Source organism: Semicossyphus pulcher, unplaced genomic scaffold, assembly GCF_022749685.1.
Source record: "Semicossyphus pulcher isolate SPU_LCO1_2020_fin unplaced genomic scaffold, fSemPul1.0.p SCAF_22, whole genome shotgun sequence".
Taxonomy (NCBI): Eukaryota; Metazoa; Chordata; class Actinopteri; order Labriformes; family Labridae; genus Semicossyphus; species Semicossyphus pulcher.
The window spans coordinates 12,492,780-12,520,572 of record NW_027211696.1 but is presented as its reverse complement, the minus strand read 5'-3'; the positions used below and the strand labels follow the sequence as shown (position 1 = coordinate 12,520,572).

Below are 27,793 nucleotides of genomic sequence, written 5' to 3'. Positions count from 1 at the left end.
CTTTCTGTATTGTAGACTTATATTGTTTATATCTTACTTTTATTTGTACTTACCTTTATATATATTGATAAGATAAGATTTTTTTCATCCCCTATGTGGGGAAATTCACTTGTTACAACAGGTCAGAGTAAAGGGTAAAACAAGTGATGGATAAAAAAAAACAGTCAAGACAAAAAGACAATAAAATACAATAATAATATTATTAATAAATATATACACTATATACAGCTTTCACTTATTGTGGATGGTTGCTTTATTTCTTCATGCTTGCGTCTGTGAAAGAGCAACTGCAACACTGGAATTCACCCCCGGGACACATAAACTATTTCAGATTCAGATTCTGATACATTTATGATTGAGTCTTATTTATTCGGGGCGGCTGTGGCTCAGTGAGAGAGTCAGTCGTCTCTTAACCGGACGATTGGGGGTTCAATCCCTGACTGTCAAAGAGTCATTGGGCAAGACACCGAACCCCAAATTGCTCCTGAAGGAAGGAATGTGCGTGAATGATTAGATCCTGATAACTTTTTTTGGCTTTATTTTTGGCACTTTAAGCACAGGCTGCTGCTGTGGACATTTTATTACTGTTACTTTAATTGACAATAAAGTTTGATTTGATTGGAGATTGACACTTTGCATGGCATCAGTGTATGAATGAGTGTGTGAATGTGTAGTGTAAAAGTCCGACTAGAAAAGCACTATATAAGTACAGTCCGTTTAGTATAATACTAGAATATAACAGTGAACCAAATTTGCACAGGCGTTGCAGGAAATAAGCAACCGTCGTCACTGTGATATTAGGATCTTAAAATGATGAACACAAATAGACTTTTGAGGCGTTATGCTTTCAAATGATGTATAAATTACAAGTTAAATTAAGTATTATTTGTAAGTTTGTGTGTAAAACATGAAATAAGCTGTTAATGTTTTATTATTTCTACCACCGAATTGAACAAATCCACCTCCGACACTCTCAACAAAAATATAATCAGTTGCACAACAGCACAACTTATTCCAGTGATACTGTGTTAAAATAGCTTCAGATTGTTAAGTATTTCATGATTCTCCATCCACCCCCTGTTTATGTAGGATACATTATAATAGCGCTGCTCCGTGTACAGCGGTCCTATGATCTGTCTGCTGCCCCCACCTGCTGGTTAGAACACTGTCATGTTTTTGTTACTCAACAAATTGAACCCCGTCCAATCTCTGTGTGTTTGTTTGTCTGCGTGTTAATGTGTGTGTGAGTGTGTGTGAGTGTGTGTTTGCACAAAGAGATGTTCAGTCACTTCCACCCACTTACTTTCTCTCTATCTAGTTCACAGTGATCTCTCTCCCACACCTTTCTCCTGCACCCGTTCCACCTAACAATAAAAGAGCAGAGCGGCATCAGACCTCTGCATCACCTAATGAACTTCGCACAGTGACGCGCACAAGTAATCGGCCACCAGCAGTTTCCCTGGCCGGTGTTGTTTATATCGCACCGCAGCTCCTACAGCCGCAGGAGGGGAGAGTCTGTGACCTTAAGAGCGGCGGGGCCTGTTCTGTCTAATTCCATGTTTATGGTTTTGCCTTTTATAACGCACAGACGGAGCAGCCCAGGCCACAAGCACACGGAAATATCATCATGCGCCCTCTCCACTTCTAATTGGTGCCTTGGTACCATCCCTCTGGTGGGGACTCGGCTTTGTGAAGGGCGACCTGAGGAGCGACGCCAGTTTCTGCCTCTGCTGCTCTTTCATTTCTCTCCCTGCTGCTCAGAATTTACTGTAGCAGCGACATTAACTGCAAAGTTCACTTAAAAGAGAAGAAATGTGACAACTTGTTACATGATTTATGTTTATGTGTGAACTCAGATGTATTTATAGAGCTCTGGTGCTGCTTTAAAATTAAGTTTGTAGACTTTAAGATTGATCTGACCTTTCTTGTTGCATGCTGGAGGCCAGGCAAAGCCAATTACCTTTTTTAAAAGGGACAGATTTGAAAACAAGTGATGGGACAAAGAGCCCAACATTTACACATTTATTTTCTTCCTGTTAGACCTTCAAAGCTAGGAATTCAAATGTGTTAACGGTAGACATATTTAGACTACAAAGAGAAGCAGGCTGTTGTTTTATTAAACACAATGCTGCATTAAACCTCTCTTTATTCACTTTGTCTCTCCTAAATACCTACCTACTGCTTATTCAGGGTCGTGGGGGGCTGGAGCCTATCCCAGCTCTCATTGGGCGAGAGGCGGGGAACACCCTGGACTGACTGAATGTCAATCACAGGGCTGACACTAAAGCCGCTTTCCCACTGGTCAAAAAACCTGCTAACACTCGGCTTTTTTGCTTAGTGGGAAAGGCTACAATCGGCATTCAGACCCGGGTCAAATGACTGCAGTAGACCCGGGTAATTATTGCCTCGGCTCCGATCGGCACGCTAATCTCCGCCCCCTTTCCGGCGTGATGCTATGCTCCTCGGTAACTTCTGCGACTCCTTGTCATCTCAGCTACAAATTCTGTCTCTGTCCAAGCAGCGCTCGAACATCGTTCCAAATTTGTCGGCGCTGAGTTTGATACACAGACTGAATGAGTAATTGATACAATAAAGACCTAACCACCGTAACATCTTCACTGTTTACTAACCCTGTTTGGGGCGTGTTTGTGACGTCAGACAGTGACACAGCAGAAAAGAGACCGACAGGAGTATACTCCACTGGCAATGAGAAAAGAGACAATCAGCACCAATAAGCAGGTCTTCCCCCGCGTTAGCGCCTTAATTTCAGTGGGAAAGGGGTATAAGAGACAGACAACCTCTCACACTCACACCTACGATCATTAGAGTAACCTGTGAACCTAATGAGCATGTCTTTGGGCGTGGATGCGTGGATCCGTATGGAAACCAAGCATGCAAACGGGGAAGGCCGTGCAAACTCCACACAGAAAGGCCCTCTTTGTCCGAAACAAATAAATGGGCTAAATGGCCAACTGATAAATGAATTACTTATTTCATTATAAACAATGTACTGAGGAATGAACTGATGTTAGCTCTGTATGGCTGTGTCAAGAGTGTGAGAGGTCAAATCGGTTATGGGAAGATTTTTTATCCTTTTTTCATGTTTAAATTTTTTTAAAAATAAAAAATAAAGGGGCACAATTGGGGTAATTAAAGCGCCGCATTGGGCAAACAATCTGCCAATTAAATAGGTCTGCTTGAGGCCTAAATAGCTGTCCAAATACATTAGAAAATATAATTTCCATTACTTATTTAATCTCATTAAAAACACAATATGCTAAGAAAAGCGACAAAGTTTTACCTGCACTGAAACAACTGTTGACATTTTTAGCACATTGAAAGTATATACACAGTTTCCTTGGCAACAATGCAAATTACTTTCACTCTCAACTTTTTACACCTCAGTTTCGCACAAGTCTGAAATCATTGCAGCTCCACAGCCTCATCGATTTCAAACAGAGAAAACATGCCTGAGACAGAAGTTCATTTTACTGTGGAAGCTAACTTAAGTGCAGATTTAAAAGAACAGATACGTACCAAAAGAATAAAAACTAAAGGTGAGTTCACATGAGAAGACGTGTCGGGAATGGAAGCATGTGCACAGCAGTATGGGAGGGGAATGGAGGGACTGGCTCAGTGCTGCGGCTGATGTGGAGAGGACAACAAAGTAATTATGGGACGACTAAGGATAGACATAAAACAGGGCGGGGTGGTTGAGAGTAGAGGGAGACTGAGAATAGGATGAAGATGGGGGTGGGGGGTGTAGTAACCTGCTGGAGTCTCCATCACACCATGCTAGTTAATTAGCCTCTGACTGTGTTGGTGGACATATTCTGTAGCCATCTGGAGCCGGGAGGGATGTTTTTTTCACTCGGCTGTCTGTCACTTAGACGTATTTACCTGCCTTTTAATCCAGATTTTAGTTCATCTGTTTATATTTAACTGTTTTATGTGTGTTTAACTGACAAGGTGCCATGTTTATATGCAGGCCTATCTGTCAGTCAGTCTGTATGAGCTATATCTGCCAGCTGTCTGACATATTGAAACAAGACATTGATAAATCCCTGTAGTATGCATATTCATAATATATACACATACGCACTAACATTTGAAAAGAGAGTGTGGTACTCCAACTGCGCTTTTCTCATCATCCACAAGGGGTCAGTATGACATTTTAAAGATTCTTCAGCAGGTTTATACTGCTGTCTACAGTCGTGTGTGTTTGTTTGGGGGTGTAACAAGACTCTGTGGGCTTCATTTTAATCATAATTGTTAGTATTCCCTGGTTTAGATGTGTAAGTGTGTAATTCTGTGAGAGGCACTGGGCCAGGATTATAGGTTGAAAATTATGAATGAAACAACAAACCCTCTGCCAAGGAGGACCTATTTTAAGCACTGCAAAGAAGTTACAAATAAAGGAAAGTAGTTTTTTGCCAAATGTTGTCTTTTTTGTTACATAAGTGGCTGCCAACTTGGATATTCTCCTCAGGTTTTATATATTTAGTTTTAAAAAATATATGTCAAGACTTTAGGCTATGGCCAAAAATAAAATAAAAAATAGTCCAAAAATTTTGCAGATAAAAAAAAAGAGAAAAATATTCAGTTTTTGGTGATGCACCTTAATTAAGGCTTTTCAATTAAAACATGTTAGATTTTTGATTGAGCTAAGATTTATGATAAATAAAATCAAAAGAATTTAAATCAAGTCTTTTCCCTTTCCAAATTAAATAAAAGTAGATATAATGTTGTTTTCATGCTTTCTTTCATTTATATAGCTAATTTAAGTTCTTCACACGTGTTGCTGTATCAAAACTGTCCGCCCAGCAAGTAGTGAGGCAACGATAGTGGATGTTGTGACAAGTAAAACCAGTTATTACTCAACTGTCTTCCCATGCAATACTTACATTGATATTGAACCACGTTTCCCACAATGCTTCACTTGTGAGTGCACGTGTCAACGCGGCCAGCAAACCGGACCGAACGTCACATTCCTGCATTCCCTTTTTCCTCTGCCTGGGACGTCGGAGTTAGCCGCCACAAGATACCTAATCCTCTCCCCCACTTTTCGTGTGGAAAAACACACCCATGACACGGCGGATTTGATCCCGGGAGGTGAACCCAGGTTCCCCAGGAGTCACAAGCTCACTTCGGGTAAGGATGTATCCCATTATCAACCGGTGAAGGGGTCTGTCGGTTGTATGCTATTGCTGTGGTAACCATAACAGTTTCAGTTAGACGACGTTGGCGCTGTGAGTGACCTGGTTTTGCTTTGTCCTCAACTGGCAGACCTGTTGATACAGGCACAGTTGTCTGGGGTTGGGTTTAATTCGTAAAGTAGGGACTGTTGTTTACTGTTGTACTCAAGAGCTAGCTAACGTTAGCCGAATTGTTAGCCGCAAAGCTTGCGTCACCATTGTTACCGGTGATAAGCGGGCGGACACGCGAGGGTGTGGAGGCGCCTCCAGATGTGGCTTTGTTACTTTGACAGGGTCGGTATGGGGCGTTCATGAGGTAACCGTAAATACCTGTAAACATGCACCCATTGGCTAACGGATACATACAATGCTAGCATCCCAGACAGCATGGGCGTGGTTTTGGGAGTGCAACAGAAAGAAAAACTACAGCTGAGGTTGTGATTGAATGATAACGGGTCAGTTGTTAGGGCCTCCTTTGTGATCAGATTGGTTTCAATAATATAATGTGATACTATCAGGACAGGAAATACAGGAATAGCCATTCAAAATGTTACAGGATGTCAGTGTGCCCTGAAAAGGAGCTGAGCTTGCTGCAGATCAGCAGCTTGTCAGCTGTTGACCCAACAACAAAGACTGGATCACAGCTGCTGTTGGTCTGTGGCAGGACAGAGGGAAATCAATAACATACCTTGGACTCATATTTGACACAAGATCTGTCACCCCATTATAAGTCTGAAGCAGATACAAACAGTTGGTTTGGTAGTCTGACTACATACATACAAATCTAAGCCATGTTGAATGTGTGTTGGAATTAACTGGCCAAGGCCGCTTAAAATCAATACAATTACATAGATTTTCTAAGCTTACAAACTTCCAAAACTTAATGCTTTGTCTTGTCGGAGTCCTGACTGTTGTTTTTAACTTATATTGAAGTCAAGTTTGCTCATAACATTCCCGGGATTCTTGCTGTTCACAGTCTGATTGGATCAGAGTGACTTTACTGAGGTTAAGGAATGTTTGCGTGCCACCACAAGACACACAACAGAGACCCTCCTGACTTCTATAAGACAGGATATGCCACGCTATTGCGACTTAACTCAGACAGCTTATTTAGTGGAGAATGTGTGAGTGTGAGTGTAATCAAATTTAGCCGCCCCCTTGAGAAGTCAATGTGTTCCTGAATGAAGGATACCTTTTTTACTCTGTGTGATCCTTTCCAAAGTTGCTGATATTTCGGTGGTGCCTCATCTTGAGGCATATGCTAATTCATCAGTCTGCCTAGTTGCAAGTCAGGTTCAGCCAGTGTCTTCTTCATCCTGTACCCTGTATTCATTGTGCTATTTAACTTGGTGTGGCTGTCATATAAAGTCTGCCAAGACTGCAGAAGTCACTTTTGTGAGCATGGCACAGGAAAGCTTGTGTAGATTTATTAAAATTCTATTTTTGTTTATAAAATGTCACCACCCTTTTTTGATTTGACATGGGCCCAGAAAACCTTGGCCAAAGTCAGTTAAACGTTACATGCAATGGCATGTTTGTTGCCAATAAGGTGCAAAGATAGTCCTACGTTTGCAGGAACTTAAAGGGTAGGTCTTAAAGGGACAGTTGGCTGATTTTCAACCTCAGTCCTATCGTGCTATTATGGTAGAGAAAAAAAGCAATTTGGCTCTGTGCTTTTGGGGGATGCTATTCGCTTCTCCAATGGGCCCTGGAAAAGGTAGCCAGGTAGCTTGCTAAATTACACTTCCTCAGTCTTGGACGGCCGCCTCTGATGTCATGTCTTGTTCAAAATCGTCAAATGTAGACTGCAGACCCCAAGAAAACAGTTGTATTTCACTCCAGCGTCTCTCGCTGGGCCGTTCCTTTCAGAGGTAGGGGCGCAATGCATGCTGGGTGTTGCAGGAATGTAGAATGGGCGAAACCACGAGCTGTTTGTAGAACTTTCTCCACAGCTATGGCGCCAATTTCAAATAGTTTCGCCTCTTTCAAGAGACAGAGAACACCAGCTTTGACTGACAGTGGCTTTTTTCCAGGGGCGAACTGCTCCTTTAAAGCGTATGCAAACATGTAACTTTGTTAGAAACAACTAATCAAAATCGTATTGTGAGAGAGCTTAATAGCCATTAGCTTGTTTGTGAGACTGTAATAAATTAACTGACGGATCTATCACACTATACTTCCAGTAATTGACCCTAATGTTGCATTATGTTGCATGATATAACAGTGGCATGATGTATCGTTACAGTGAGGAAATATGCTAAGCAAAAACAATATAATCCTCTGTCTCACATTCAGAACCTTCTTTCAGAGACAGCACTTTATCCCGACTTTCTAATGATTAATATAGATTGCTCTTGGGGCTGCACGGCATATGGGACTAATACGCACATACATTTCATCCAAACCCTATAATTACTCATTGGTGTGTGCTTGATGATTGAAATCACATCATTGCAGAGGTGGCAAGCGAAATTAGAGTAGCATTTTGTGAATGCTTCTCTTCCATTAAATGGATCTAATCTGTCATCTTATCTCTGAAATGGCTAGTAGTGGTTGATCAATAAGTGCACCCTTATTATCTTGATTGCATCGCAGCAAGCGTCCAATTTTATCTTGAAAGTAACCAATCAGGCAATGGAATCCTAAAACTCTCATGGCCTTGTTACTGTTATAGAAAATGAGCATTGCTGGTGTTTAAGCTTGGCTTGAAATACAGCTTCATTTAGGAGGTGATCTGCAGGCCCAGCACATGAGTGATTGATGTGATTATAAAGTTTATTATCTCCGCCCTCAGAGGGCAAACAAGGGCAGGAAGTAAAAGAATGATCCCATATTAGCAGGAAAAGCAGGGTTCATTTCAGTAGCAGCATGTAGCTTTTACCTCTTATACATCACGTCTAAGAAATGGGTTAATTCTTTTGGTGTCGCATACCAAGTAATACGCAATGCATGCATTGTTTGAATGTGGAGGAGGCTCGTATACAGCTTCATGTTATGGAGAGAGTGGGAGTAGCCTGCAGAGAAACTGGAACAGCCTGACTCAGCCTGCACAGCAGAAATGTAGCCTCATTTCAGTGGGAACTGCTACGCATTACGGTGCCTGAAGCGTATGGATGAGTGAGTGGGAAACGAGAAAATGAGGAGAGGGAGTCGTGATTGAGAAAAACATACAGGAGCTCTGTGAGAGGAAGGATATCAGGAGGTGGCAAAAGGCAGGGGAAATAAGATATGTTCTCTAGCAAATGACATGGCCTCTATTTTGTGGAAGCAAAGCTATTCCAGGACTTTCTCTGGCCTTCCTTTTGTTCACACAACTACTTGTTTTGTCATCATCCCATGCGTTCATCCCTAACCAACAATAATGGCCACCACAGCTCTGCAGCACACTGACCTTTGGTGCCTCTCTTTTCACCTTTGTTCTGCTTTGAGGCCTCACAACTTCTACCTGCACTCCATACATGTTGAGCATGTGAGCTTTTCACACACACTCACTTTTGCGCAAGGATTTCTGTATTTGTGTGTGTGCGGACAGAAAAGCATTGTTGGGCTATTGTCCCCGACAGTTCCACAATACTGTGAATGCCCAATCCGCTCCCATTAGGTCACTACAGGGGCATAGGGGCACAATAGGGCTATTGTTTTAAGTATTCATGCACATGCTCTTGGACCCCCTCTGTGGCATGAGTAGGCTATCTTCTACTGTTCTGGGCCTCTAGATTCAGGCCATTCAGCTCACACTGTATGAGTAAACACAGTTACTCACAACAGCTTGTTACAGTGAATGAGAAGGAGGCGCTACAGCCGACTCCTTTGAAGTTGGTTTGTAAATTTAACCCTATAAAAACACATCTCCTTGTTTTAGTGCAGGGATTGACCTAGTGCTCGTTACAACTTGCTGTTGACGTCCTTTGGAGTTTATGGCTATCATTGCTCTCCCTGCAGATTAGGTTTTATGTGTGTTTTTCATGTATTTCATTGACTTTGTGGATGTGTTCAGTTTGTTATTATACATGCTGAACAGGAGAGGCTTCCAGTATCCTGTCTATCACCACATGAGTTCAACAGTTCAATTATAGTTTGGATTTCCTGAGGCTTTGTGCAGGAGTAGAGCTGGGGTGGACAATTTAAGAGAGAGAGTAGGCTACATTTTGAAACGATCAAACTCGAAAAATGTCAAAGCAACAGTCCTCAAACACATAAACATATGTACTGCTTTACTTATACCCCTTTCCAACTGAAATTACCGCGTTGACGTAGGTTTTTCAGACCCGGGAAGACCCGCTTATAGATGCCGATTGTCTCTTTTCCCATTGCCAGTGGAGTATACTCCTGTCGGTCTCTTTTCTGCTGCGTTATTGTCTGACGTCACAAACGCGCACGAAACAGGGTTAGTAAACAGTGAAGATGTTACGGTGGTTAGGTCTTTATTGTATCTTTTACTCATTCAGTCTGTTTATAAAACATGGCGCCGATAAATTTGGAACGATGTTGGAGCGCTGCTCGGACGGAGACGGGCGGAATTTGTAGCTGAGATGACAAGGAGTTGCAGAAGTAACCGATGGAGCATAGCATCGTGCTAGAAGCCGAGGCGATAATAACCCGGGTCTACTGCAGAGTCATTTGACCCGGGTCTGAATGCCGATTGTAACCTTTCTCACTAAGCAAAAAAGCCGGGTGTTAGCAGGTTTTGTGACCAGTGGAAAAGGGGCTTCATAGTACAGGACAGGTCCATAAGAGTGCATAGAGGAGAACAAAGCATTGTCACCATCGTTAACCATATCAAACTACCTTTCTCTACTATTCTTGTGCAACTTCCTTACTATATTTAGCTTGTGGAAGACTCGGCACGTGAGCACTGACTGCATGGGCACAGTGTGTGCTGGTGCGCAGGTTGGTATGCATCATTTGACCAACATATTTTAGGAGCACCTTCTGTCTAAAGTGATGCTGAAAATTGCAAGTATTTGGTCATGCTATGGAACAAAACCATCTGACCAGAGCTCACTGTGTAACCTGTCTAAATACTAAAGGACAAACAACAGTTTAGTTTGTTTGATGCTCGCACAGTATGTGCAATGAACTGAACCTAGCTGAACCTAGCATGCTAGATGGGGCAACTTTTAACACAGCAGGCCCTCATGCATCCATAACCGCTGCTCTCATATATAGATTACTCCATATTATATTTAAACCCGAGTGTGAGTTTGCTAAGCCCGCCAGTCTGTAGACCAGATTAGCAGCATTAGCAGCTCTAGCTGCATGGGGTGAGAACATTGACTTGGCCTCCAACTGGGGGGGACCGGGTCTCATGTTCTCTCTGTTTGGGTTGTCTGGATTATGCTTCTTAACTCTTTGGTTGTTGTGTAACTACATCAAAGGCAGTTTATCAGTGACAGCAGACTGTGTTGTGTTTTACTACGCCATAATTATGTGGAGACTTTTAAGTGTCTACTGTAGGGGCATTGTTTCTTTAAACACTTGGACGAAATGGTTTGAGTTGCTCTAATGTTTTGTGTTGCAGTTTCAAGTGCTGGGCTTTGCTGTACCTTGGTCTGACACTATGTGATTAGTATTTAAAACGCAGGCTACCTACTGTTTGCCATGCATATAGTGTATCTCCAAAATACAAGGGAACATAAGGACAGTATTTGTATTTTTCCTTTGCATGCATGCATCAGACTGCCTCATGAATCCTGATCATACGTATTTCTGTTAATCAATATACTCTGTGTTCTCCAATGATTTATCCCCTCATGACGTATGGATGGTATAGATTGGGGTTTGTCTCGGCCTCTCAAACAAAGACACAGTGTGCTGTCCGGTGCCACACTGTGTCTGTCTGGCCAGTTCAGTATCTGCTGCCTGGATGGTGCTGGGCTCAGACACAGTCTCCAGCTTGGTTATACTGTAGTACGTGTTGCTTTGACTTTAACAGTCAGTAGCGTCCCTGGCTGTCACATATATTCCAGCACCTAGTTGTTGTCAGTGACCTCCTCTGTATATCCTTGGGTCTTTCAAAGACGTTGGTAGCAATGTGTTACGTATTAGTAGATGGTCAAACAATGGTTGTTAAGCTTAAACAAACTGGCCCTTCAGTATGGGACTCGGGCTAACTATTTACAAGAACATACAAGTGTTTGACACTTATGTGCCAGTTCTTCAGCTACAGCACCACAGTGAAGCTAAAAGTGCAGCAGGCGGGTCTTTGTACGAACAGCTGGTAGAAGTGAGGGAGGGGCAGTAATGGGGTGGAGACAGGAAGGAGGCGGATATGTGGGATGGGGGGACTGAAAGATGTAGCTTGAGAAGGGAAGGAGAGTGGGACAGACAGACAAAGGCCAGTACTTCAACCAGCAAACGTCCCACAGGGAAATGTTCACAGTGTGATGACCACTGCAACTCGGTGCTTCATTATTAGACTCGACTTTTGTCTGTGTGATCGACTTTTTCTTTCTTCTCAACATGTTTAAAGCATTGTTTCTGACTCGTTCTTAAAGTTCTTGAAGACGTTTCAACGTCATCAAGACAACTTGCCTTTTGGATTAAGCTTAGAATTACCACGAGCTGGATCACTGAGAACCTTCACAGACTTGTATCTGACTCGTTGCAATTAGCCAATAAAATGAATAGTTGATTGACAGAAAATTAACCAGTAACTCTTCTGATAATCACTTTTTTGGTTTGGTTTTAAAGCTGACAAACATTTCAGCTGGTTCCTGCTTCTTAGTGGTGAACATTGTTGAGCAGTTTTTTTGTCTTTTGTTTTGCATTGATGGCAGAATAAAACAAGGATCTTTTTGTTAGAGATAGACCGATTATCGGCCGGGCCGATTATCGGCGCCAATATTCGGCATTTTGACGTATATCGGCATCTGCCTTTTTTTTTTTTTTTTTTATAAATCTGACGGCCGATAAGAGTTCATTTCTTTGCTAATTTTATTTAACTTTGTTTTATTTACTTAATAAAACTTCAGGAAGTTATTTATTTATTTATTTAAATTTTCAGTTAACTTTATAAGAGATGCTGCTGACCCTGGGAACTCCCTGCGCTTTTTGTTTGTTTGTTTAATAAACATATGCTTAAAGGCATTTAAACAAAGTTAAGTGTTGGAGTTTGTATTATTCAAAATTTTGATGCCAATATTTTAACTTTTATTGCAAATGAATATCGGCTCCAAATATCGGTTATCGGCCTCCTTGACTACTAATAATCGGTATTGGTATCGGCCCTGAAAAAAACATATCGGTCTATTTCTACTTTTTGTTCCAGCATTAAGAAAAAGGCTGAAGCGTCATCATCATCACTACTAAGTTAGAACAGTTGTTATCAATGCTTCTGCTTTCCCTCATCATTTGCATCAGCATCTTCTTGTCATGTGAGGAACCATATCATTGCATTGTCTTAAAGTGTATTGGCAAAACAAGACTTGAGTTTGGTGAGATGCTGTGCAGTGCTGTTTGTGCTGAGACTGTTTCTCTGTTTAGTCAAAGATCAGAGGTATCACCAGCCTGCTGTTCTTGTTTGTGTTAGTTTTTCTCATGTACACTTAATACCGCCAGCAGCCTTTTCTCTGTCTGGGTCAGATGAAATCCTTTTTTTTTTCCCCCAACCACAACATCCGCCTCTCTGTGGCGTCCTACAGGGGTGACGGTGGTTTGCGTTGTGGTCTCTCACGAGGTCATTTGTGCCTCTCTGGAACATGAAACTGAAATTTTCTGTTAATAGGAAAGCAAACTAGTTTCTCCTCCACCAGATGAAGACTGATGTTAAGTGTTAGTAAGCTGAAACAGAAACCCACCAAAGCGAAGCAAAATTGACAACCACACAGCTTATTTGAAAGAGCAGGTTTGCAGAGATGGAGACACAGAAGCAGTATTTACTGTGGATACTGATGATGTTATTTTGGGTGTGCATAATGCTGCTGCTGAATTGTTGGTTGTGCACGATCATTGATACTAAGACCAAAAGACAGAGATTTAAATGAGAGCTGTATTAATGGATGGATCAATAGCCATTGGCAGCAGTTTCCCCTCAGGCAGTAATTCTATACTACATGTCAAGGACAGGAGAAGGACATCTGACTGAGCTGCAAGCGCTTCCAATATGCACCACTGTGTTCAGATATCCAGACTGCTGTCATTGAAAGCTTCTGAATTCATTTATACTGTGTGAAAATTAAAGGAGCTCTCCTGTGTTTCATCCCTGCTCCCACAACCGCACACATGTAAATGGAGCTTGATATTAAAAACCACAATTCAAAACAGGTCGACCACTGACTGCTGCGTCTTTGACCTTTTGAGGTGAATCATCATTATGGCACTATGACGATCAAATTAAATGCTTCCTTTGTAAGGAAAGATTTTTATTATTTTCTTATTGTGCATCTCACAATACAGATAACATTTCACAATACCGACACAAAAAGAGAGAATCTGAGTTAAAGGAGCAATTCGCCGGGAAAAAGCCCACTGTCAGTCAAAGCTGGTGTTCTCTGGAATCGATAGAGGCAATAATATTTCAAATTGGCGCCATAGCTGTGGAGAAAGTTGTACAAACAGCTTGTGGTTTCGCCCATTCTACATTCCTACAACACCCAGCGTGCATTGTGCCGCTCCCACTGAAAGGAACAGCCCAGCGAGAGACGCTGGAGTGAAATACTACTGTTTTCACTGCAGGCGACGGCTCAGAGCGGTTCAGAATCCGACATACGACGAGAATATACCGGTGGATCGTCTAAAAAATCTGCAGGTCTGCAGTTCACATTTTAAATCTGACGATTTTGAACAAGACATGACATCGGAGGCGGGCGTCCTAGATTGAGGAAGTGTAGTTTAGCGAGCTCCCTGGCCTCTGCCAGACTACGTAAAATGCGTCATCAGGTGGAGGTTATCCAGGGCCCATTGGAGAGCGGATAACGTCCTCCAAAGGCACAGAGAGAAATTTCATTATAATGGCATCAGCTTCCCATAAAAGCATGATAGGACTGAGGTTGAAAATCAGCGAACTGGCCCTTTAAGAACAACAGAGACAGCAGCAACAACTAAAACATATACAAAACATGTAACAATAGAGCGTGGTGTTAGTGCTATTTTGTGCAGGGCTTTTGCTTATAATTGCATTGCATTGTATATGAATACTTGTATAAATATACTGTATGGTTACATAAAGTCTGACACTGCACACTATAACAGGACATGGTCAAGTGATAAAAGTTGATTGACTTAGTCAAGCTGTTAAGATACTGAGTGTTAGCATTTGGGGGTATGTTTTTTGGCTGCCCTGTGTAAACAGTTTTGCCAGGAGGCAGTCTGTACTGGTTGAGACTGGTGTGGAAGTAGTATTTCATTCTGGTAATCAGCCAGACAAACTGGAGAGCAGGCTGACTGAAAGTCTTTTTCAAGATGAACTGAGACGTAGCCACACTCAATTTTGCAAAGTTTAAGTTAGTGCATGTATGCCTGTGTATGTGTGTGCAGAAACATGTACAGTATGATGCTTGTACATGTGCATTATATGCAGCAGCTCACGTCACATGTGCTGTTTGTTGTTGTAGCGTTGCAGCCAGTCCGGGCGCTAAAGCCTCTGTGGCCTGCTGACAGTAACAAGGCTAATCAGCGCGGCTGCATCAATGTATGGACAGATTATACTAGTGTCACTACAGTAGGTCAGATTAGGCCATGTTGACCCTGCTTCATACTATGCAGAGATTAAAGTATTAGTCCTATTTGTAGATCAATAAACGCAGCAGGGTTTTGATTCATAAGGAGATTTTGAAGTGCTTAAATATTCAGGTTCAGGTTCCAGGTCTTTGCTCAGCAGGGGGGGCTGTCCTATAGCTGACCCTGGTGTCTGATCTTCTAACGGAGCGTTTCCCTTTTGGTAACTCAGCACTAGTTTGTAATTCTTTGATGTTATTGTTCTCAAAGGGTGTATACAGATGTTTTTCTTGTGTTAAAGAAGTAAGTTAGATTTTTCTTTTCTTAGTTGTGATGTTTTTGTTGTTTTTTGTCTATAGTCTACATAGCACACCAGTAAAAGACCTCATGTATAAAATAATAGACTAAAGAGTTTGCAGGATTTAGCCCTCCTCATGACCATGGCATTAGAAACCCCAGTGGCCCAACCCAAAACAAAGGGTTTAAACTCGTGTGCGGCCGACTTGTTGGCTGCAAACGCACCGGGCTCCCCCCGGGCGAGTCCCCAGGGCTCAGCAGATACCATTCTGCGTGCTCCAGGGCCATAAATCCTCTTTGCATGGCTGGTGATCAAGCCATGATGTAAAGGAGCTTAGTCGCAATAGACAGGCAGGCAGGAAGGAAGCTGCTCTCCTGTTGGCCAGGGGTCAGGTGATCACACACATACAGGAGAGCGAGAGAGAGATAGCAGGGAAGAGGTGGAAAAAACAAGGAATGAAATGGACATGCGGAGGTGTATGAATGGCGACACCAGAGGGAGTTTGGGGAGAGGGATTAGCAGAGATGAGTCAGAGGTTTGTCTAAAGATGGATTTGATGTAATCTGGGTGAAAGCACAAGCTGGGTCTGCCGTAGCGCCGCACCACGGCAGTCTACCTGGAAGCAAGGATTGCATATGGATGTGTGTTGACAGCAGAGAGATCATGTGCCTTATTTGAGTGTTGGGAAATTGAGGGGGACCAAGGTGAGAGAAATGCCTGTAATTATTTTTAGTATTTACGTCTGCAGCTAAATATTATTCTCACATAGAAAGTGAACCCTCTAGCATAAAAGCTCGTAGTCATGCTGATGTGTTAACTAACTCCTTCCCCTGTATCTCTTTCTTCCTTCCCACACAGGTCACTTTCCTCCCTCCCTCCCTTCCCCCCCCTCCTCCCCGTCCATCCGTCACAGCGCCGGTTGCCATGGAGAACTCCTCTGTGGCGTCTGCATCCTCCGAGGCAGGGAGCACACGCTCGCAGGAGATAGAGGAGCTGGAGCGCTTCATCGACAGCTACGTGCTGGAGTATCAGGTGCAGGGGCTTCTGGGAGACAAGGCAGACGGAGAGCTGGAGTTGGACAATAGTGGCAAGGTGCCGCAGGTCAGAGCCTCATTACTTAAAAGGATGACATGCTCTCATATATCTGTTGAAAGCATGGGCTATATTTAGAGCAGTCTGGGTTGTGCTTTTCAGCCCGCATCAAAACAGCTGCTCATGCTGCTGTAATGTTTATGTAAACCTAAACAAAGGAGGAGGTACATCCACCAACACTGCAGTTCTTTACATTTTTATAAAAGAATAAAGTGTGTTTGTTACTTTGCTCTTCTTCTTTAGTGTTTGTTTACATGTAAACAACCCCCCCTTTCAGAAATAATAGCAACCTCTCCCCCTGTTTCTCTGCAGTGGACTGATGACTGTAACAACAAGAAAGATGGCAGCTGGACGTCTTCACGGGGGAGAGGCTCATTCAAGCCAGTAAGTGTGTGTGTGTGTGTCTATTCAACAGCTTTGAAGTTTTACCTTTGATGAACGAAATGAATAATCCTTCATGGTCTAGTTATGCACAGCGGAGCTCTGATTCTACCACAGGACTGTAATGACAAAGATAACCACACCCTTCCATCAAGAGGGCTTTATCTTCTTATTAGTAGATCAGTGTTTGGACAGGGAGTAAACAAAGCGACTATTGGGGAATTTAATTGTGTGCATTAAGTGAACCATTGTTTCTCAGTTGATCACACCTCAAACTTAAATGGCTTTAATGGTTTGTTTACAAACATTGATGTGAGCGACCCTTAAACGACATAGAAAATCAGAAAACACAAATGCAAGGTTTTAGGTTTCCCTGTGTTAAAGATAAGTCACACAATGTCACTAAGGTACGGCAATATATGTTTTAAACTAGGGATGCACCGATACCGATACCGTTATCGGGCGGATACTGAGCTTAAGCTTAAGTACTCGTAAAACTACGCCGATACAACCGCACCCGATACCACTTTACGGCTTGACGATACCCTCCCGTTAGTTGAGCAGGTAGGCGGAGTAGGAGCATGTCGGCGATGATGATGAAAGGAGGGTGGACTGCAAAGTATGCGCTGCTAAACTGTCGAGAGGAGGGGTAAAAAAAAGCTCCCACAGCACAAGTATTTCAATCAAATCCTTTTAACCACAGAGCGTTAGGAGACGAGCAGATATGACACAGCTTTTATCATGTGATGTTTTCAATCGAATAATTGCTGTCAAAGCTTAATTTGAAGCCCAGAAAAATGTATTTGGGACAGCCCTGGTACTCATATCAGTACTCGGTATTAGAGATAGACCGATATGGTTTTTTCAGGGCCGATACCGATACCGATTATTAGTTGTCAAGGAGGCCGATAACCGATATTTGAAGCCGATACTCATTTGCAGTAAAAGTGAAAATATTGGCGTCAAAATTTTGAATAATACAAACTCCAACACTTAACTTTGTTTAAATGCCTTTAAGCATATGCATCAGAGCCAAAATAACCCGGTTTTTAAAAAAAAAGGCCGATGCCGATATGCGTCAAAATGCCAAATATCGGCCCGGCCGATAATCGGTCTATGCCTACTCGGTATCGGCAAGTAGCGAAATATAAGTCCTTCTACTTGTACTTGGTCTGAAAAAAAGTGTGTATGAAAACGTGTATACAAGTTATTTCAACACTATTTCAATTTATTTTCATTTGGCAAATTACAGCCTACCATCTGTGTTGAGTTTGCAATCCTGCTAGATACCAGTGCGGTAGTTGAGCTCAGCCTACGGTAGCGTTGATTGTTGTGAGGGTGGCGGCTGCGCTGGTGATCATGATGGTGCACGTCTGTGACGAAGCTTTAGCAAGATTATAGTGCCATCGTTTGGGCAAAATACTGTAACACAATAATATACCTCTCTCTGCATTACTAGTATATTGGTCACACCGGTATATAGGACGCACCCCACTTTTTAGAAGAAAAAAAAAAGGTTTAAAAACTGCGTCTTATACACTCAATCTTACGGCAAGGAAGAACCTAGATGTGCTGGACGTGTTACAAAAGCACAAATGACCCAAAAACCCCTGAAATTTGTAGGTGACACTTGAGTGCTCATAGCTAGCTCTGTTCTTCCTGGTCTTTTGAGTTGTTGATGTTTGATGCAGCACATTTCAGATATTGTCATATGTCCATCTACTGAAGTCTGATACAATCATAGGAGCCATACAGCAGCTTAGCTTTAGCACAAAGTGTTTGTTGTTTTTAATGAGCATTTTACAAGGTGGTGTTGTCCCTGGTCTGCAGACCAGGCCTTCACAGAGTACGTCCACCCTCCACTACAGCCCTGATTCTACTGCCCCGTCTCATTCTGCGCTCATGTAGATCGTCCTGTAAATGGAGCATCACAAGCGTTATATTGCTCTGCTCTGATTTCTTTATGTTCTGGTGAGTCTCTCTCCCTCTCTCTCCGTCAGCTGTTGAACTGTATGATTAGAAGAGACTGTAACAGAAGCCTTAAGCGACTCGCAGCTTGTCGGCTTGCTTGTGAGTGCTGTAGACAAAGTGTGTTGTTAATGAGAAACATGGGATGAAGTGAGGCGGTAACTGAATAATCCTTAATAAATTATCAGTCTGTTAGCTAAACATCAGTGTGTGTGTGTGTGTGTGTGTGTGTGTGTGTGTGCTACATTTCTCTGTTTGACTCTTCAGTCTGCAGTGACTATTATTGCTCCCCAGAGATTCAGTGGTATGATTCAACAGGAAGTGAGTGGTGAGGGAGAAACAGCAGGGGTGAGAGGCTCATAGAGACCAGAGGGATCCACAATCTGAGGGAGGTGAAGAGAGAGACTAGAATTGAAATGTTATTATTAATATATATACATCAAATTATTTTTCAGGGCAGGAAAATAAGCGAGTTTATTTGAACATTTATGTTCACAAAGTATACTGGCAGCCAAAGTAGAGTTATAACAACCCTTGTGTTGTGTCTTCCCTCAAAGTGTTTGGTGAAACACCAATCACAAACAAGTCAGCTATAACAGAAACAAACATGTGGTGCTACAATTTTATCTCTGGGACTAGATGTGGTGTCCCCACTGGGAGTAACTAAGACAGAAAATAAGACACTAATCAAACAGACAACTTGTTCTTGCTCTTCATTCTCTCTCTTAACTCTTCACAGGACGAGTGGGAACACAGCAGTAACGGCAGTACAGGCTCCAGACCCAGTTCAGGGTCCAGACCAGGATCCGGCTCCCGCTCCGGCAGCAGAGGAAGAAACAACCAGTTCAAAGGCCCCGCCAAGGTACAGATGCATACACGTGTGTGTCTGTGTTGGTTTGTCTGCTCACCTCTGAATGAAATGAAAGGGAACAATTATGGAGAGACTTTGAGGGGCTTATACTGTGGATACATCATGTGAGTCTCCCTGTGCTCATTGTAGTCTGCCGCCATCTTTGACCACAAACACGTCACCACTAATCAAGTCTTTACCAGCATTATTATTTGTGTATTTTTTTAAAGATTATTTGTTTGGGCCTTTTATGCCTTTATTTGCTGCTGCTGCATTGAGGACTGTGGCCTCTGTGCATGAGTCGCCGATTTAACCGCTGAGCTAAACCGACGCCCCGTTATCCGTGTATTTTTTAAGATGTGGGTATTAACTAGTCAAGGAATGTGGGACTATTTCACCCAAGACGGCGTCGACAATGTTACTTGTAAATTACACAATGCAGTACTTAAATACAGCGGAGCTAGAAGCACAATGCAATACCACATGCAAAGCAGCAACAAGTGGTGGGTCTAGCGCAAGTTTCACCTAGGGAGAGAGAAGCCCCTAAAGACAAATTTGAGGAACTCTCTGCTGCTTTGAACGATTCATGTTTTCGTTTATTTAATATGTTTTTGTTCTAATTTTTATCTTGATGGTTTACCAGTTATTAACTGTTAAAAATGTTGTTTAACCGGTCAAAAAAAAACAACTAAATGCACATCCCTATGATCCAATGTTTTTGGAGTTTGACCTCTACTATGGACAAAAAACCCAGGATATTTTTCTTCTATTTTGACCTTTCTCTTTGCATATTAGACTCTTGCAAGTCCACCCACTTTTATTTAAGTGCACTACTGTTGAAACATCTCTTTAATTGACAAAACACATCCACTGAAAGTTAATTGTAGGTGCAGAGATACAACCCAGGGTGCTTCTTATCACAATTAAAAATAATGACAAAGGCTAACTCACCTTTTTCAGATTTAAAAGAAAATAAATAAACTGATCAACCTGTTGTGCAGCAAGAGTGATTCTTGTGCCTGTTTCTAAATGTTGCATACAAGCTTAATGAGCTCGGGATGTGATACCTTGATAAAAAGTGTTTTGTACTCATGCACAAAATATCATCTTTTTTTTCTTTGCATGTAGAACGGGAACAGAGAAGGCTCCTTTGACATCCTGGGGACGGACATATGGGCTGCCAACACAATGGACTCACACGGGTAGGTGCTCAGCTATATCACAAACTTAATATGATGTACAGTCTGCTGGTTCTGTATTCCAAATATAGAGGAGGGTCACATGGCTGACTAGACGGAGCATCTTAGCATTTGCTATTTGTTGATCCTGCTGTTTCCTGTTTTCTCCTGGTGAGCTTCAGATAGTATTTCCCAGTTTTTGTTGGCATTTATTGTAGGTATTAAGATAAATAGATATTCCCATGAAATATAATAAGGGACATGATTTATAAAACATTAACCATCAGACGTTTGGCTCAGTGAGCTCTCTGTCTCTTCATCCCAAACTGACTGTAACTAAACCAAGAAGCTGCACGGCTGAACTGTAGAGTTTGTGCTGATGATGAAAAGGATTTAGTTTCAGCGTGTCTGCCAATAGCTACATTTATATTACATCTAACCCCAAGAGGACCGGGTTCTTCCTCTAAAAACATTTAAGCCCCAGTGCTGGAAATCTTGTTGTTCAATTGACGTCTGTGTCTGAAATTGTTTTCAGCTTCTGTGTGACTAAATGATTTTTCAAACAAGAGCTAGACAGGAAACTCAGAAGAGAGAGAGAGAGAGAAAAAAAAGGGGGAAGAAAGGAAACGAGCGAGACATAAATCAGTCGCACTAGAGGGAGGATCAGGTTGCTATGGTAACAGCTGCACGGCAGCTTCAGCTACCTAAGTTCCGGCCACGTTGGCACATCTGAGCGTGCAGTGAGGGAGCCGGCACGGTGGGATGATGTAAGCAGACCCCCATTCATGCAGAAGAAGATGAAGAGAGCAGTTTTGTTGTTTCACCAAGCAGGAAATGATGTTTGTAGGTTCTGTCTTAATCAGTTTCCACAACATTTTCCAAGGACCCCCTCATAATCTTAAAACCGATTAAGCATATGCTTACTAACATTTGCACTCTTAGATGCCATTAGAACTGTTTGTATTGTAAAACTAATCAACCTAAATACTTCAGACCTGTTTCATAGTGATAAACAAACATTTCACTTTGAATCATGTTAATACCACTTCTATACTTTAAAACAGAGGCTCATTTTATTCTAATTGCTTGTGGACTCAACTTGATAGCATTTATACTATTCAAGTTATTGATTATAAAAGTTTACAGAAAAAAAGACAGCTGCAGGAATAGTTCGTTACGGCCTGAGTGAGTTGAGTGATTCATGATTATTATTTTGGCCTTTGGATTTTATTTGACAGGAAGATAGACAGGAAATGTTAGGAGTAGAGAGTGGGGGATGACATGCACCAAGTGATCGGCAGATCGGGAGTCGAGCCTGCGATGAGTGCGACGAGGACTGTAGCCTCTGTACATGGGGCGCCCGCTCTACCAACTGAGCTAAGCCAGCGCCCCCTTATTCATGACAGATTGACGTGATGTGTCACAATCATGTCAGTTTCTATTGGTCCAAAGCTGACGTGGGCGGGAGTAATGGACACAGTATGCTTGTTTCATTGGCACAGATGGTCCTCATCTGTAGACATGCAGTTTTTAATGATACAGCACAATTTTATAATTCATTATAAATGTATTATAATTATTAGCCAGGACCCCCAGGCTATGGTTCGCGGACCCTCAGGGGTCCTAGGACCCTACTTTGAGAACCACTGTTCTAAGGCATTGTCAGGCAAATAATAAATGATAATAACTGAATATTTCTCCTTGTTTAAAATTCGATCGCTGCTAACTAAGATTTTCATATGAGTCTAACTAACCGGATGCCGTCTTGTACATCTTTCCCCTCACTCCTTGTGCGTATGCATGGATGCTGGATGTCTCTAATCTTTACTTTGTCTCTTGTTTGCAGAGGTGCAGGTTGGGACGTGCAGCCAGAGAAGCTGGACTTCAGCCACTTCCACAGGAAACACTTCAGAGGAACGCCAAAGCACCTGCCACACATCGACAGAGAGGGGTAAGACCTGGGCTTTAGGTCAAAGGTGTTAATGTACTGAGTGTGGTTCTAATGATGCTTCTGTATCTGTATTGTTTAAGCATCCCATGTTGCCTTAGTTCTGTCTTTAGAATTGTCTCTTACCATTTTCTTTATCCCTCGTGGTTACAATCCATTGATTCTGACTTTTTCTTTGTCTTTCTCTCTTTCAGGATGAACAAAAACAAGTTTGAAGAGGATGACGGCATAGACATGAACGACATAGAGAGGTTCCTGCCCAATCTGCGCTCTGTAAGTCACTGATCTATCTCTTGTTCTTTTTATGTTAATTGTTTTATCTCTGTGACACAGTGAACAGTAGAGCGATAACAGCCAAGATAACAGCCTTTAAATGTATTGGTTGTTAAAGAGCGCCCTCTGCTGGCATAATGGAAACAAAACAACCAGTGCAGTGGGCTGTAGTCAAGTACTTAGAAACACATGGATACTGGAAAAAATAAAATACCAAACTGAAGCAGTGATCAGCTTTCCTGCCTCAGAAGAAGAAAATAGATGTAGGTTTTTTTTCTGTTGAAGAAGAATCAATACATTTCTGTGTAGGTCACAGTAATGTTATAAATGACACTGGTGCTTTATAAATGAACCTTTGGTGACACCTGCTGGTGAGATGCGGTAATGATTTGGAACTGGCATCAAAAACGTTACCCTGACCCCTGGTGGTTAAATGTATGAACCACACTTACTGAACAGCCCAGTCATAGCAACAGAAAAGGGATGTAGGCTGTTCTGTGTCGGTTTAAAACCTCCTCAACAACACATCAACTACACTTACATAATAGTTGCACATAATTTAAAGTCTGTTATTAACAATGCTCATATTTTATTATTAGTTAAAGTAATCATTACCCCTCTCATGAACAGAACCCCTACTAAAGTGAAGTTAGGAACACTTCAGATGTAGCAGATATGAGGCCAAATCAATCACGTATTAGGTGTTTTTACTACAAAATCCCCCCCCAACACACACACACTATCTTCCTGGCTTACAAATTGTAAAACAGGAGGCAGATTTTGCAGTAAAAAGACTTAACTGTAGGGATGCACGATATTGGATGTTTGCCGACATACCGGTATTTTCCGACCCTTTTTGCCGATATACCAAATACCAATCTATTAGGCACATTTTTTTTCCCACCCAATTGCAGAGAACATCAAATCTCCCCTGTAGTGGAATTGATATCATGTCTACTCTTCTTGTAGCAGCCCACTGGCAGATGCAGAAATAACATAATACAGTACTTTTTAAAATGTACACATTCACTGGGTAATATAAGAAAACTACTTAAACTTAGCTTATGAAAAATGCCATATTTATTTTAGAGATAGACCGATTTGTTTTTTTCAGGGCCGATACCGATTCCGATTATTAGTAGTCAAGGAGGCCGATAACCGATATTTGGAGCCGATATTCATTTGCAGTAAAAGTGAAAATATTGACGTCAAAATTTTGAATAATACAAACTCCAACACTTAACTTTGTTTAAATGCCTTTAAGCATATGTTTATTAAACAAACAAACAAAAAGCGCAGGGAGTTCCCAGGGTCAGCAGCATCTCTTATAAAGTTAATTTAAATAAATAAATAAATAACTTCCTGAAGTTTTATTAATTAAATAAAACAAAGTTAAATAAAATTTGCAAAGAAATGAACTTTTTCTCCTCTCCCCCGTGTGTGTAAGCACTCTGCACTCTTATCGGCCGTCGGATAAAAAAAAAAAAAAAAATTGCCGATGCCGATATGCGTCTAAATGCCGCATATCGGCGCCGATAATTGGCCCGGCCGATAATCGGTCGATCCCTAATTTATTTGTATGTAACATTTTCTTTCTAATAAAATTGTAATATTCACACAGCTTAGACAGGCTTGGATGAAGCTCCCTGAGACAATCCTGATAATAGCCACAACTAGGGCACATTTTACCTATTGCACAGAACAAATACATGAAATGAAATCAACCTCGCTGTCATGTTTTGGAAACTTTGAAAAACTGCCATACTGCAACATCTTGCACACTTCTTAATGCTTGATGGAAGAGGCGTGGTGCAGGCTCACACAGAGTTAATGTCGTAGCATTACGCCAGTCTTTGTTCGGGAATCATCGGGCATTTAGGCATAATTAAAGCGTTTTTTTATCTACAGAAAATATCGGCAGATACTTAACTGTATCTGTAAGTATCACCTTGATTTTGTCAATGCAGACTTTTAAAATAAGCTGAAACACTGAAGTTGGAGAATGCTGCTTAATTACACATCAATACCCCAGTTTCTTTTTACTGTATTTCTATGCTTTTGGTGTCAACAAAGTGAGACAAAAAATGTGGAAATAGTCTTGCAGCTGTGGATTGCATTGCGTTGCATTGTGTTTTCAAGGTGATTTGTTTTCATTGGGGTGGCAGGGTTCACTCCAGTTCAGCACCCTCACCCTCGTCTCTTCCTTCCCTGCGTTCGGAGCCAAAATGTCTTCCATCGCTCACGGTGTTTGAGCCGCAGTGTCTTCCTCTTTCCTTCCCTTCTCGATTGATGAACGGAGCTGCGTTTCTACTCTCATAGTGCTTGAGATGGTCTAGCTGTGCGACCACGATGGCTTTCTTATTGTATAGTTTGTGAGCCAAGATTTTCCGTTTCCGTTCATTCAGCTAGGGCCAAAAGAAAGACGGGGTCAACTGGGTTTGTCTAGTGGGCTTGGGATCGGATGTGCGGTGGCACTGGGACACGGCAAGGTCAGAGACGCAGGGCTGCCGAGTGTGTGCCACAGTTTCTGTCTTTCTGTCACATTCCTGAGCTTTTCCTAACCTCAGACTTCCTCAGCTTCTCTTTCACGTTCCGTCTGTGCTATGTATCATTCCCTGGCATCTTTAAGCTTACCCCGAAACTCTGCCAGGCGAAGTCATGCAGCTGTGAAGCCAGGTCACTCACCGATACCCAGTTGTTTCTCTTTTTGATTGTCGACCTTCTACTGAAAATACTCTCCTTTTGTCCACAGCAGCTCCCTGGGCAACTGTGAGGGCACTTAAGTTTCCATTTTCCACTTCCAGGGCTAGTTTTAGAAAAACACACTGTAATATAAAAACACTCAAACCACAGTCTTTTGTAAACTTCAGCTGAACTGGAGCGCTTTGCAATCAAGAGCTCGGACCGTCTCCAGAAGTTACTCTTGGTTTCACGTCCGATGTTTTAAAGCTCTGTTAACCAGTATAAATCCTATATGGATCATTTCCATTCTAAATAAAAAAAATATTTTTAATCTTGTTTAAATCAGTGGCAATGTTTTTATTATCTGTGCAGTAGTGTTAGGTCATACAGGAAAATATTAGTGTTGCATTGCGTCTCTGTATGGGGAGATTCTCTGCGGTCAATGACTCAGATGAGGGCAAGATCACATGCAAATCACACCTCACGCTATTACAGACCATACCATGGAATTTGTGATGGCTCTGGTTTTGTGTGCGAGAGTGAATTTGTTTCCTGCCAGAAAATGTTGTTGCTGCTTTGAATTGATGTTGGGTACAATAATATAAGAAACCAAATCAGTACTACATGGCATTTCTTTAAAACACATGACTAGCTTTTATGTATCACATTCAACCCCTGTTCATGCAACTGGGGAAGCTTTTGCTATACTTATTTTTTGCTATACTCTATATAACATATGTATGTATTTTGAGGTAATTTTTATTTCGACTTTATGCTACCAAATACCCACTCCACTACATCTATGTGACAGCATTGGTTTCTTTATAGATCAGATTTAAAGGTCTTATCTCGAAGATTTCAGATATGTTTAACCAGACGTCCACGGTTGGCTCCGCTTGTAACTCTTGATTTTCCTCGCTGACGGTCGCTTTCCTTTTTAGACTGTTTGCTTTCATCTGAGCGTCCAATTTCTTTCTTTATCTTTGGGTTTTCAAGTTGTATCTGTAGTCATCGATCTTTTCTCCGCCTACCCTCTGTGGAAAACCAACCACTGCTGGGTGATGGAAAACACGTCACTAACTGGGCGCCACTTGTGTTTTTTCCACGAATGTCGCCACAGACACCCAGTCTGTAATACTGCTTTCATCAGTGGGCCATAGGCTCCCTCACTGTCATTGTCTTACATCATTCAGCGATAGATAGAAACTTAACAGACATTTATTTACATTAAAATACATATTTCAAATACCATTACAGTATTTATATATACTTAAACATTACTTCCAGTTAACAGTACTTCCTCCACCCTTGGCTCTATGTCAAGCCTTTATGGATGTTTACTGTTTGTTTCAAAGCAGATAATATTTGTTGACCGTAAAATAATCATCACACATTCATAATCCGTGTTACAAAGCAAAAACAATAACACGTCTCTCTTCCCCAGTCATCACCTCCAGCTACTGTATGTCAGGGCTACATCATCCTGAGTCCCCGTCTGCGTTCCACACTTCGTGCCAACATTCACTTCCTCTTTCCAGCAGCCAGAATAGACTTACAAATAGCCCCGGGATGCGGAAAACATCTCGTTTGTCTGTGTGCGTGTGTGAGCAGCTCTGTGGGAACAAGGCTTCCTACTTTTGCCCTCAGAATCTGCTGCACCTTCACTGGCCTCTCTGGAATGTCAACCTGCACATACAATCACGCTGCCTTCATGTTTAGTGTCAGGTTGTACCTAGAGAAGCATTCAGGGGTCAGACAGCGAGTATTTGATCTGTCCATTTATGAAGGGCATCACAAGGATTTGTAATAACATAAAACACAAACAGGCAGAGTGAACACTTTATTTAATAATGATGATGAGGCTTATTTTTTTTTCACATATTATTACATAGCTTTGTTAAATACTTTATTCTGATTGGCTAGTTTGCTTAGAATTCCGAGGTCTGTTATTTCTTGATAACAGACTGTTGCTATGAAGAACAGACCATTGCTAGGGATGCGGCTCTAATCATTCAATCCTGAGGACTAACTGTTATCATATCAATCCGCCGCAAGAAGTCCGGTTAATTTGTCTCTTTACGGAGGGAAAAAAGAAAAGAGACGAAAAACAGCAGAGAGAAAGCAATACTGTGGGCTGCGACAGAGAGATCTACAAAACTGAAGAAGGCACATGAAGTAAACATTAAACAGAACACAGTGCAGGATACGGCAGTGTTTAAAGACAATGAGTGGAAAAGAAAATGTCAACAGACTGTCAACAGACTCTGTCAA

General features: G+C 41.9%; 1 protein-coding gene across 1 annotated transcript in view; it reads left to right on the top strand.

Moving 5' to 3' along the window:
* The first annotated feature begins 5,021 nt into the window (after positions 1-5,021).
* ctif (CBP80/20-dependent translation initiation factor) overlaps positions 5,022-27,793 on the top strand; it is a 60,363-nt gene continuing 37,591 nt past the window's right edge. The window contains exons 1-7 of the mRNA XM_069673723.1: positions 5,022-5,151; positions 16,009-16,251; positions 16,555-16,626; positions 19,331-19,453; positions 20,570-20,643; positions 22,466-22,570; positions 22,762-22,840. Of these exons, the coding sequence (XP_069529824.1) occupies positions 16,075-16,251; positions 16,555-16,626; positions 19,331-19,453; positions 20,570-20,643; positions 22,466-22,570; positions 22,762-22,840 (630 nt within the window). The 5' untranslated portion in view covers positions 5,022-5,151; positions 16,009-16,074. The remainder of the gene's footprint in view (positions 5,152-16,008; positions 16,252-16,554; positions 16,627-19,330; positions 19,454-20,569; positions 20,644-22,465; positions 22,571-22,761; positions 22,841-27,793) is intronic.